The 12,500-nt window shown below is 44.1% G+C and overlaps 1 protein-coding gene across 7 annotated transcripts in view; it reads right to left on the bottom strand.

The window, feature by feature from the left end:
- Window positions 1-12,500, bottom strand: part of LOC115119800 (calcium-activated potassium channel subunit alpha-1a-like) — a 238,410-nt gene that overhangs the window by 190,008 nt on the left and 35,902 nt on the right. For all 7 annotated transcript variants that reach the window (XM_065002678.1, XM_065002679.1, XM_065002677.1 and 4 more), the window contains exon 2: window positions 12,471-12,500. This exon is cut by the window's right edge and continues 126 nt beyond it. In XM_065002678.1, coding sequence (XP_064858750.1) covers window positions 12,471-12,500 — 30 coding nt within the window. The remainder of the gene's footprint in view (window positions 1-12,470) is intronic.

A 12,500-nucleotide genomic window follows, 5' to 3' on the forward strand; every position in this document is an offset into this window, starting at 1 on the left:
TCCTAAAGAACTTAAATCCGCTTCGTGTTTTGTTTTTGTTTCCAACTTAAATTAGGGCTGTTATCCTAAAGAACTTAAATCCGCTTCGTGTTTTGTTTCCAACATTAGGGCTGTTATCCTAAAGAACTTAAATCCGCTTTGTGTTTTGTTTCCAACATTAGGGCTGTTACCCTAAAGAACTTAAATCCGCTTCGTGTTTTGTTTCCAACATTAGGGCTGTTATCCTAAAGAACTTAAATCCGCTTCGTGTTTTGTTTCCAACATTAGGGCTGTTATCCTAAAGAACTGAAATCCGCTTCGTGTTTTGTTTCCAACATTAGGGCTGTTATCCTAAAGAATTTAATGAAATCCGCTTCGTGTTTTGTTTCCAACATTAGGGCTGTTATCCTAAAGAACTTAAATCCGCTTCGTGTTTTGTTTCCAACATTAGGGCTGTTATCCTAAAGAAGCTTCGTGTTTTGTTTTAATGCTGTTATCCTAAAGAACTTAAATCAGCTTCGTGTTTTGTTTTCAACATTAGGGCTGTTATCCTAAAGAACTTAAATCAGCTTTGTGTTTTGTTTTCAACATTAGGGCTGTTATCCTAAAGAACTTAAATCAGCTTCGTGTTTTGTTTCCTTGCCATAATACTAACGAGTATCATGATACTGGTATCATCCCAGCTCTAATATTTTGCATCAAATTCATCGAGGTATAAGGACCAACCATGCAGACAACTGGCATAGGGCTCTGGTCATGAGGAGTGCACTATGTAGGGAATAGGCTGCCAATTGGGATACAAATGTAACATAGAGGAGAGAACCAGGACGCTTTCTGGCTAAATCCTGTTTCAGGAGACTTTATCCACTTTTGTTTCCAGACAGAATAGAGGACAGGACTTACTAGAGGACAGGGTGGACTAGAGGACAGGGTGGACTAGAGGACAGGACTTACTAGAGGACAGGGTGGACTAGAGGATAGGACTTACTAGAGGACAGGACTTACTAGAGGACAGGGTGGACTAGAGGACAGGACTTACTAGAGGACAGGGTGGACTAGAGGATAGGACTTACTAGAGGACAGGACTTACTAGAGGACAGGGTGGACTAGAGGACAGGACTTACTAGAGGACAGGGTGGACTAGAGGATAGGACTTACTAGAGGACAGGACTTACTAGAGGACAGGGTGGACTAGAGGACAGGACTTACTAGAGGACAGGACTTACTAGAGGACAGGGTGAACTAGAGGACAGGGTGGCATTTGGGACAAATCTGTACTTTTCCTGAACGAGAAACTTTCTAAAACCCTCTAGATGTAATTGTCTAAAAATAATAATTCAAATTGTTTACAATTTGTAGGTCAAGAGTGTTGAAAATGGTTCAATAACCACCATTGTTAAACCAGAGGAGGTTGGTGAGGGGAGGATGGCTCATAATAATGGAATAATATGTGGCGGATATGTATCATTCCATTCATTATGTTCTAGACATTACTATGAGCCTGTCCTTCCAATTTACAGTTCCACCAGCCACCACTGTTGTAAACAGTAAGAGAGACTCTGGTGGCTGTGCCCTGCTTCATTAAGACAGGGTGATAACCGCAGCGTTCAGACAATGAATGAAATGAGAGTTCCTTCCTGGTTGCTACAATGTACAGCCTCCCTCCATCCAACCATGCAGGGCAGTACCGTTGGAGATGTTGGACTACATTTGGGACTCGGGGGGGGGCTGGATAATGCCATTTTATTACTCCCTCATCCCCAGTCATCCCTCCATCACCCCCCCCCCCCTGTTATCCCTGGTCCATAAGGTAGCTTTGCTTAGCACTTATAGACGAATCATCAATGAGGGCAGCATTCCTTTTAAGGAACAGATGCACTGTCAACCACAACCAGTCTGATGTCAAGCTGATATTAGAACCTTCTAGAGGAGAGGGCAGAGTAGAGAGAACTGTCAGATCAAATCAAATCAAATCAAATGTATTTATATAGCCCTTCGTACATCAGCTGATATCTCAAAGTGCTGTACAGAAACCCAGCCTAAAACCCCAAACAGCAAGCAATGCAGGTGTAGAAGCACGTGGTCCCCTAGATTGGCAGGATACACAGTATGCCTTCCAAATAGTGCCCTACTTTGACCAGAGGCCTATGGGTTTCCCTATGGGGTCAAAAGTCGTGAACTTTAAAGGGGTTCTGTTTGGGACGTGAACCGTGTCAATGGGACGCGGTTAAAGTGAAAATGAGGAGCGTCTCTCTAATCTGACGTTGGTTAAATCTCTTCTCTTAATCCTACAATATAATGAGGGTAACGGAGGACAGAGTGGAGGGGGTAACGGAGGACAGAGTGGAGGGGGTAACGGAGGACAGAGTGGAGGGGGGTAACGGAGGACAGAGTGGAGGGGGTAACGGAGGACAGAGTGGAGGGGGTAACGGAGGACAGAGTGGAGGGGGTAATGGAGGACAGAGTGGAGGGGGTAAGTGGAGGACAGAGTGGAGGGGGTAACGGAGGACAGAGTGGAGGGGGGTAACGGAGGGGTGGAGGGGGTAACGGAGGACAGAGTGGAGGGGGTAACGGAGGACAGAGTGGAGGGGGTAACGGAGGACAGAGTGGAGGGGGTAACGGAGGACAGAGTGGAGGGGGTAACGGAGGACAGAGTGGAGGGGGTAACGGAGGACAGAGTGGAGGGGGGTAACGGAGGACAGAGTGGAGGGGGTAACGGAGGACAGAGTAACGGAGGACAGAGTGGGGGGTAACGGAGGACAGAGTGGAGGGGGAAAACAGCATGTGTTCACCATGAGACACACATACTTTCTCAACGGTAGAATACATGGGATGTCGCCATTGAACGGCGACCACTTCGACCGGGCCGGCGTACCAGATCTAGGTTAACACACTTTATCTGCGCTCAATTAAGATAGCTTGGCATGATGGACCAATCGAGTACTTACAAAACAATCCCATCTGGCACTGCAGGTGGGCTAAAGAGAGAAAACACACTAAGTATTGAAATATTTCAGATATAGTTTGAACCCAGGTCGGCTGGCTGACTAAATGGATATGGCTAAACTAAACTAAACTATGGGATGGTGGGGTAGGGTCTTAATGCTCTCATTTTACTAATACACTCCTCCACTTAGCCACAAATCACCCTGTCTTTGTTTTGACTGATCGAATGTAAATGGCTAAACAGCGCTCTCTCTCTCTCTCTCTCTCTCTCTCTCTCTCTCTCTCTGTCTCTCTCTCGGTCTCTCTCTCTCTCTCTCTCTCTCTCTCTCTCTCTGTCTCTCTCTCTCTCTCTCTCTCTCTCTCTCTCTCTCTCTCTCTTAATTTTGGGTCAGTCACAGTGGTCAGGTATTCTGCCACTGTGTACTCTCTGTGTAGGGCCAAACAGCATTCTAGTTTGCTCTGTTTTTTTGTTAATTCTTTCCAATGTGTCAAGTAATTATCTTTTTGTTTCCTCATGATTTGGTTGGGTCTAATTGTGCTGCTGTCCTGCGGCTCTGTGGGGTTTGTTTGTGTTTGTGAACAGAGCCCCAGGACCAGCTTGCTTAGGGAACTCATCACCAGGTTCATCTCTCTGTAGGTGATGGCTTTGTTATGGAAGGTTTGGGAATCACTTCCGTTTAGGGCCCTATAACCCATCCGGCTCAGTTGGTAGAGCCTGGCAAAATGGTTGCAGTTGTTCTGGATTAGGGCGTCTGCTAAATTACTAAAATGTAAATAGTGGTTGTTATTTCTCTTCCCTGGATTTTGATGATTAGTGGGAATCGTCCTAATTCTGCTCTGCAGCATTATTTGGTGTTTTACGTTTTACATGGAGGATATTTTTTTGCAGAATTCTGCAGGCAGAGTCTCAATTTGGTGTTTGTCCCATTTTGTGAACTCTTGGTTGGTGAGCGAACCCCAGACCTCACCACCATAAGGTCCTGGCAACTGGATGTTTTTTGAAACACCATTCTTCTTTAGATTTACTGTCAGGGCCCAGGTCTAGGTGCTGCTGTAGGCCCTCCTCTTCTCCCCCCTCCCTCTCTCTCTCTCGCTCTCTCTCGCTCTCTCTCTCTCGCTCTCTTTATCTCCCCCTCTCTCTCTGTCCCTCTTTTTCTCTCTCCCCTCTCTCTCTCTCTCTTCCTATTTTCTCCCCCTCTCTCTCACTATTTTCTCCCCCTCTCTCTCACTCTTTCTCCCCGCTCTCTCTCTCTCTCTCTCTCTCTCTCTGCTTTATTGGCATGGGGGAAAAAATATGTTTACACTGCTACCAAAGCAAGTGAAATAGATCAACAAAAGTGAAATAAACAATCAAAAATTACCAGTAAAAATTACACTCACAAAGGTTCCAAAAGAATAGACAAATACAGTGTTGTAATGATGTGTAAATAGTTCAAATACTAAAGGGAAGTGTGCACTTCTCTTGAGGGGCATTGAGAGATATTGTGATTTGATTTTGAGCTCTGCCTACCGCGGCCATTCTCAATAGCAAGGCTATGCTGACACTGAGTCTGTACATAGTCAAAGCTTTCCTTAAGTTTGGGTCAGTCACAGTGGTCAGGTACTCTGGAACTTTAGGGCCAAATAGCAATCTAGTTTGCCCTGCTGTTTTGTAAATTCTTTCCAATGTGTCAAGTAATTTTCTTTTTGTTGTCTCTTGATTTGGTTGGGTCTGATTGTGTTGCTGTCCTGGGTCCTCTATGGGGTCTGTTTGTGTTTGTGAACAGAGCCCCAGGACCAGCTTGCTTAGGGGTGGTTTTATAATTTAAAGGCTCTTTTCTGGATTTTGATAATTAACAGGTATCGGCCTAATTCTGCTCTGCATGCATTATTTGGGGTTTTATGTTGCACACTGAGGATATTTTTCTGAATTCTGCAGGCAGAGTCTCAATTTGGTGTTTGTCCCATTTTGTTCTTGCTTGGTGAGCGGAACCCAGACCTCACAACCATAAAGGGCAATGTGTTCTATAACTGATCCAAGTAGTTTTTGCCAGATCCTAATTGGAATGTATGTTCCTTTTGATGGCATAGAAGGCCCTTCTTGGCTTGTCTCTCAGATCGTTCACATCTTTGTGTAAGGTACCTGTGGCGCTGATGTTTAGGCCGAGGTATGTATAGTTTTTTGTGTGATCTAGGGCAACGATGTCTACATGGAATTTGTATTCGTGGTCCTGGCATCTGGAACTTTTTTGGAACACCGTTATTTTGGACTTACTGAGATTTACTGTCAGGGCCCAGGTCTGACAGAATCTGTGCAGAAGATCTAGGTGCTGCTGGTCGGTAACAGAAGCACCAGATCATCAGCAAACAGTAAACATTTGACTTCATATTCATATATATGTTGAAGAGGGTGGGGCTTAATCTGCATCCTTGTCTCACCCCCCAACCCAATGAATTTTTTTGCTAATTTTACCAGCACACTTGTTGCTTGTGTACATGGATTTTATAATGTTGTATGTTTTCCCCCAACACCAATTCGTATAGCAGGCCCTCATGCCAAATTGAGTCAAAAGCTTTTTTGAAATCAACAAAGCATGAGAAGACTTTACCTTTGTTTTGGTTTGTTTGTCAATTAGGGTGTGCAAGGTGAATATGTGGTCTGTCGTAAAGTAATTTGGTTAAAAGCCAATTTGACATTTGCTCAGTACATTGTTTTCACTGAGGAAATGTACAAGTCTGCTGTTAATGATAATGCAGAAGATTTTGTCAAGGTTGCTGTTGACGCATATCCCACAGTAGTTATTGGGGTCAAATTTGTCTCCACTTTTGTTGATTGGGGTGATCAATCCTTGGTTCCAAATATTGGGGATTATGCCAGAGCTGGGGATGATGTTAAAGAGTTTAATTATAGCCAATTGGAATTTGTGGTCTGTATATTTTATCATTTCATTTAGGATACCATCAACCCCACAGGCCTTTTAGGGTTGGAGGGTTTGTATTTTGTTCTGTAGTTCATTCAATGTAATTGGAGAATCCAGTGGGTTCTGGTAGTCTTTAATAGTTGATTCTAAGATATGTTTTTGCTGTTTGTTCTTTGTTATAGAGCCACAAGTATTAGAGAAGTGGTTAGATAATTATTCGTGTTGTTGTTTGTTTAGAGTTTTCCAATTTTCCCAGAAGTGGTTAGATTCTATGGATTCTTCAATTACATTGAGCTGATTTCTGACGTACTATTCCTTCTTTTTCCGAAGTGTATTTCTGTATTGTTTTAGTGATTCACCATAGTGAAGGCATTTTCTGGATCTCTATATTTTTGGTTTGATAGGTTTCTCAATTTCTTTCTTAGGTTTTTGCATTCTTCATCAAACCATTTGTCATTCTTGATCATTTTCTTAGGTTTTCTGCTTGAGGCGGATCAAATATACTGTTAAGTTTTTCTACTGCTATATTTAAACCTTCACTATTATAGTGAAACATTTTGTCCAGGAAATTGTCTAGAAGGGATTGAATTTGTTGTTGGTAGATTTTGTTGGGGTAGATTTCCACACTACTTGCCTTTCATCTATTGCATTTCTTAATATTATTCAGTTCCTTTGGCTTTGATGCATCATGATTGAGTATTGCTCTGTTCAAGTAGAGTGTGATTTTGCTGTGATCTGATAGGGGTGTCAGTGGGCTGACTGTGAACGCTCTGAGAGACTATGGGTTGAGGTCAGTGATAAAGTAGTCTACAGTACTACTGCCAAGAGATGAGTTATAGGTGTACCTACTGCAGGAGTCCCCTCGAAGCTTACCATTGACTATGTACATACCCAGCGTCCGACAGAGCTGCAGGAGTTGTGACCCATTTTTGTTGGTTATGTTGACGTAGTTGTGTCTAGGGGGGCATATCGTGGAGGGAATGCTGTTACCTCCAGGTACTGTAGGTGTTTGTCCCCCTGTGTGCTGAGGGTGTCAGGTTCTTGTCCAGTTCTGGCTTTTAAGTTGCCACAGTCTAGAACATGTCCCTGGGCCTGGAAATGTTTGATCTCCCCTCTAGGATGGAGAAGCTGTCTTCATTAAAGTATGGGGATTCTAATGGGGATATAGGTAGCACACATGAGGACATTTTTCTCTGTTGAGATCATTTCCTTATTAATTTCTAGCTAGATGTAAAATGTTCCTGTTTTGACTAATTTAATAGAGTGGGTTAGGTCTGCTCTATACCAAATTAGCATACCCCCTGAGTCCCTTCCCTGTTTCACACCTGGTAGTTTGGTGGATGGGACTAACAGCTGTCTGTAACCTAGAGGGCAACCAGTGGGTCTGTCTCCTCTATACCACCCACCTGGTAGTTTGGTGGATGGGACTACCAGCTCTCTGTAACCTAGAGGGCAACCAGTGGGTCTGTCTCCTCTATACCACCCACCTGGTAGTTTGGTGGATGGGACTACCAGCTCTCTGTAACCTAGAGGGCAACCAGTGGGTCTGTCTCCTCTATACCACCCACCTGGTAGTTTGGTGGATGGGACTACCAGCTGTCTGTAACCTAGAGGGCAACCAGTGGGTCTGTCTCCTCTATACCACCCACCTGGTAGTTTGGTGGATGGGACTACCAGCTGTCTGTAACCTAGAGGGCAACCAGTGGGTCTGTCTCCTCTATACCACCCACCTGGTAGTTTGGTGGATGGGACTACCAGCTCTCTGTAACCTAGAGGGCAACCAGTGGGTCTGTCTCCTCTATACCACCCACCTGGTAGTTTGGTGGATGGGACTAACAGCTGTCTGTAACCTAGAGGGCAACCAGTGGGTCTGTCTCCTCTATACCACCCACCTGGTAGTTTGGTGGATGGGACTACCAGCTCTCTGTAACCTAGAGGGCAACCAGTGGGTCTGTCTCCTCTATACCACCCACCTGGTAGTTTGGTGGATGGGACTACCAGCTCTCTGTAACCTAGAGGGCAACCAGTGGGTCTGTCTCCTCTATACCACCCACCTGGTAGTTTGGTGGATGGGACTACCAGCTCTCTGTAACCTACCTGGTAGGGCAACCAGTGGGTCTGTCTCCTCTATACCACCCACCTGGTAGTTTGGTGGATGGGACTACCAGCTCTCTGTAACCTACAGGGCAACCAGTGGGTCTGTCTCCTCTATACCACCCACCTGGTAGTTTGGTGGATGGGACTACCAGCTCTCTGTAACCTAGAGGGCAACCAGTGGGTCTGTCTCCTCTATACCACCCACCTGGTAGTTTGGTGGATGGGACTACCAGCTCTCTGTAACCTAGAGGGCAACCAGTGGGTCTGTCTCCTCTATACCACCCACCTGGTAGTTTGGTGGATGGGACTACCAGCTCTCTGTAACCTAGAGGGCAACCAGTGGGTCTGTCTCCTCTATACCACCCACCTGGTAGTTTGGTGGATGGGACTACCAGCTCTCTGTAACCTAGAGGGCAACCAGTGGGTCTGTCTCCTCTATACCACCCACCTGGTAGTTTGGTGGATGGGACTACCAGCTCTCTGTAACCTAGAGGGCAACCAGTGGGTCTGTCTCCTCTATACCACCCACCTGGTAGTTTGGTGGATGGGACTACCAGCTCTCTGTAACCTAGAGGGCAACCAGTGGGTCTGTCTCCTCTATACCACCCACCTGGTAGTTTGGTGGATGGGACTACCAGCTCTCTGTAACCTAGAGGGCAACCAGTGGGTCTGTCTCCTCTATACCACCCACCTGGTAGTTTGGTGGATGGGACTACCAGCTCTCTGTAACCTACAGGGCAACCAGTGGGTCTGTCTCCTTTATACCATGTTTATTGTATGACAATGTCTGTATTTCCAATGTATTTGATCAAGTCTGGGTTCCTGCTCTTTATGACAAAGGCAGATGACCCCAGGCCTTGTATATTCCATATGAGCTAGTAAAAGCTTTGTGTTCCATTGTGTCTAGTGTTGTTTTTGTGTTTGTAAGGACCGGACCACCACAGTAGGTGTGAGCAGAGCATGTTGAGCATCTGATACATACCTATTAGGTTGCAGGATGGTGCTTGGTCGGGTGTAATAGTAGGGGTTGGGCCTGTTGCTCTGCTCACTGCCTGGGCATATGTCCTGCTGTCATGTTGAGGTCCTTGCCTCCCTCTCTCTTTATCTCTCTCTCTCTCTCTCTCTGTCTCTCTCTCTCTCTCTCTCTCTCTCTCTCACTGTCTCCCCCCTCCTCTCTCTTTCTCCTTTTCTCTCTCTCTTTTATGATAAGGATATTAAGGGATGGGAAGATAGGCCTAATACTCTCTTATCTCAAATTCACTTTCTGAAAAGTCACCCTGCCTTTGTTGTGACTGATGGACAGTGTGAGACTATAGTTGTGGCCAAAAGTTTTGAGAATGACACAAATATTAATTTTCACAAAGTCTGCTGCCTCAGTTTGTATGATGACAATTTGCATATACTCCAGAATGTTATGAAGAGTGATCAGATGAATTGCAATTAATTGCAAAGTCCCTCTTTGCCATGCAAATCAACTGAATCCCCCAAAAAACATTTCCACTGTACTTCAGCCCTGCCACAAAAGGACCAGCTGACGTCATGTCAGTGATTCTCTCGTTAACACAGGTGTGAGTGTTGACAAGGACAAGGCTGGAGATCACTCTGTCATGCTGATTGAGTTTTAATAACAGACTGGAAGCTTCAATAGGAGGGTGGTGCATGGAATCATTGTTCTTCCTCTGTTGCCCATGGTTACCTGCAAGGATACATGTGCCGTCATCATTGTTTTGGACAAAAAGGGCTTCACAGGCAAGGATATTGCTGCCAGTAAGATTGCACCTAAATCAACCATGTATCGGATCATCAAGAACTTCAAGGAGAGCGGTTCAATTATTGTGAAGAAGGTGTCAGAGCGCCCAAGAAAGTCCAGCAAGCGCCAGGACCGTCTCTTAAAGTTGATTCAGCTGCGGGATCGGGGCACCGCCAGTGCAGAACTTGCTCAGGAATGGCAGCAGGCAGGTGTGAGTCCATCTGCACGCACAGTGAGGCGAAGACTTCTGGAGGATGGCCTGGTGCCAAGAAGGGCAGCAAAGAGCCACTTCTCTCCAGGAAAAACAACAGGGACAGACTGATATTCTGCAAAAGGTACAGGGATTGGACTGCTGAGGACTGGGGTAAAGTCATTTTCTCTGATGAGTCCGCTTCTCAGCCAAGGGAGTGGGCTCACTCACAATGTTGCCTAAAGAACACAGCCATGAATAAAGAATGGTACCAACACATCCTCCAAGAGCAACTTCTCCCAACCATCCAGGAACAGTTTGGTGATGAACAATGCATTTTCCAGCATGATGGAGCACCTTGCCATAAGGCAAAAGTGTTAACTAAGTGGTTCGGGGAACAAAACATCAATATTTTGGGTCCATGGCCAGGAAACTCCCCAGACCTTAATCCCATTGAGAACTTGTGGTCAATCCTCAAGAGGCGGGTGGACAAACAAAAACCCACAAATTCTGACAAATTCTGCAAATATTGACTCTTTGCATCAACTTCATGTAATTATCAATAAAAGCCTTTGACACGTATGAAATGCTTGTAATTATACTTGAGTATTCCATAGTAACATCTGACAAAAGACACTGAAGCAGCAAACTTTATGGAAATTAATATTTGTGTTATTCTCAAAACTTTTGGCCTCAATTGTACTCCTTGCTACATTATGGTCTGTGAAACAGGGTTTCCACTGCATTCATTTAGCTGATAAATAAATAAATAAATAAATATATATATAATATATATATATATATATATATATATATATATATATATATATATACACTACAGTTCAAAAGTTTTGGGTCACTTAGAAATGTCCTTGTTTTTTAAAGAAAATCTTTAAAAAATGGTCCATTAAAATAACATCAAATTGATCAGAAATACAGTGTAGACATTGTTCATGTTGTAAATGACTATTGTAGCTGGAAAAGGCAGATTTTTTTTATGTAATATCTACATCGGCATACAGAGTCCGTTATCAGCAACCATCACTCCTGTGTTCCAATGGCACGTTGTGTAAGCTAATCCAAGTTTATCACTTTAAAAGGCTAACTGATCATTAGAAAACCCTTTTGCAATTATGTTAGCACAGCTGAAAACTGTTGTTCTGATTAAAGAAGCAATAAAACTGGCCTTCTTTAGACTAGTTGAGTATCTGGAAAATTAGCACTTATGGGTTCGATTACAGGTTCAAAATGGCCAGAAACAAAGAACTTTCTTCTAAAACTCGTCAGTCTATTCCATGCAAGAAATTGCCAAGCAACTGAAGATCTCGTACAACGCTGTGTACTACTCCCTTCACAGAACAGCACAAACTGGCTCAAACCAGAATTGAAAGAGGAATGGGAGGCCCCGGTGCACAACTGAGCAAGAGGACAAGTACATTAGAGTTTCTAGTTTGAGAAACAGACTCACAAGCCTCACAAGTCCTCAACTGGCAGCTTCATTAAATTGTACCAGTCTCAACGTCAACAGTGAAGAGGCGATTCCGGGATGCTGGCCTTCTAGGCAGAGTTCCAAAGAGAAAGCCATATCTCAGACTGGCCAATAAAAGAAAAATATAATATTAAGATGAGCAAAAGAACACAGACACTGGACAGAGGGACATTGCCTTCATAGTGTTTCATCATAGTGTTTCATCATAGTATTTCATCATAGTGTTTCATCATAGTATTTCATCATAGTATTTCAAGGAAGTTTTGTTATGCTCATTCGCTTTTCCTCTGTAAATAAATAATCTGTGCGGGTACAGCAGGCTATGGTTATTTGGTTATGTGGCTATTTGTGCCGGTGTGGCAGCCAAAACTGCCTGTCCAAAAGACTAGGCAAGTCAGTTAAGAACAAATTCTTATTTTCAATGACGGCCTAGGAACAGTGGGTTAACTGCCTATTCAGGGGAAGAATGACAGATTTGTACCTTGTCAGGTCAGGGGTTTGAACTTGCAACCTTTTAGTTACTAGTCCAACACTCTAACCACTAGGCTACCCTGCCACCCCAGGGTCATGGGGCACAGAGAAGATTTGGATGAAGAATATCCATTTAGCTGACCTTTTGCACAGTTGTTCTAAACCAAACCAAACATACTCTGTGAGACATATTGTAAACGGTGGCCCTTGACAAAGGCTCTTTATTATAATAAGAACAGAACATTAGTGTACAACTTCCCTTTTCATTCGTATATATAGACATAAATATATCAAGTATTTTATCTGAGAGTGAGCTTATGTAGCCTACCAAAATAATTTAATCATTAACTTCTCATACCAACTAATGCAGCAAATGAACTGGCCTCGGAATAAAATACATATTCCAGCATTTTGCATGAGAATATTCTGAAGAATTGTATGCCGGTGTTTCCCTTTCAGTGGTCTCTGGGGATATCACCTTTTTTTACCACCTCTATATTCCCACCACCTACACCTACTACCCAGAACAACATGAGACACAGACTCACCAGGTCCTAACATGGACACCATACAGATGACTACGCAACATGCAACTCACCAGGTCCTAACATGGACACCATACAGGTGACTACGCAACATGCAACTCACCAGGACTCTGCCCGTCAGTGTCTGGGCTGA

Source organism: Oncorhynchus nerka, linkage group LG16 (genome assembly GCF_034236695.1).
Source record: "Oncorhynchus nerka isolate Pitt River linkage group LG16, Oner_Uvic_2.0, whole genome shotgun sequence".
Lineage (NCBI taxonomy): Eukaryota > Metazoa > Chordata > Actinopteri > Salmoniformes > Salmonidae > Oncorhynchus > Oncorhynchus nerka.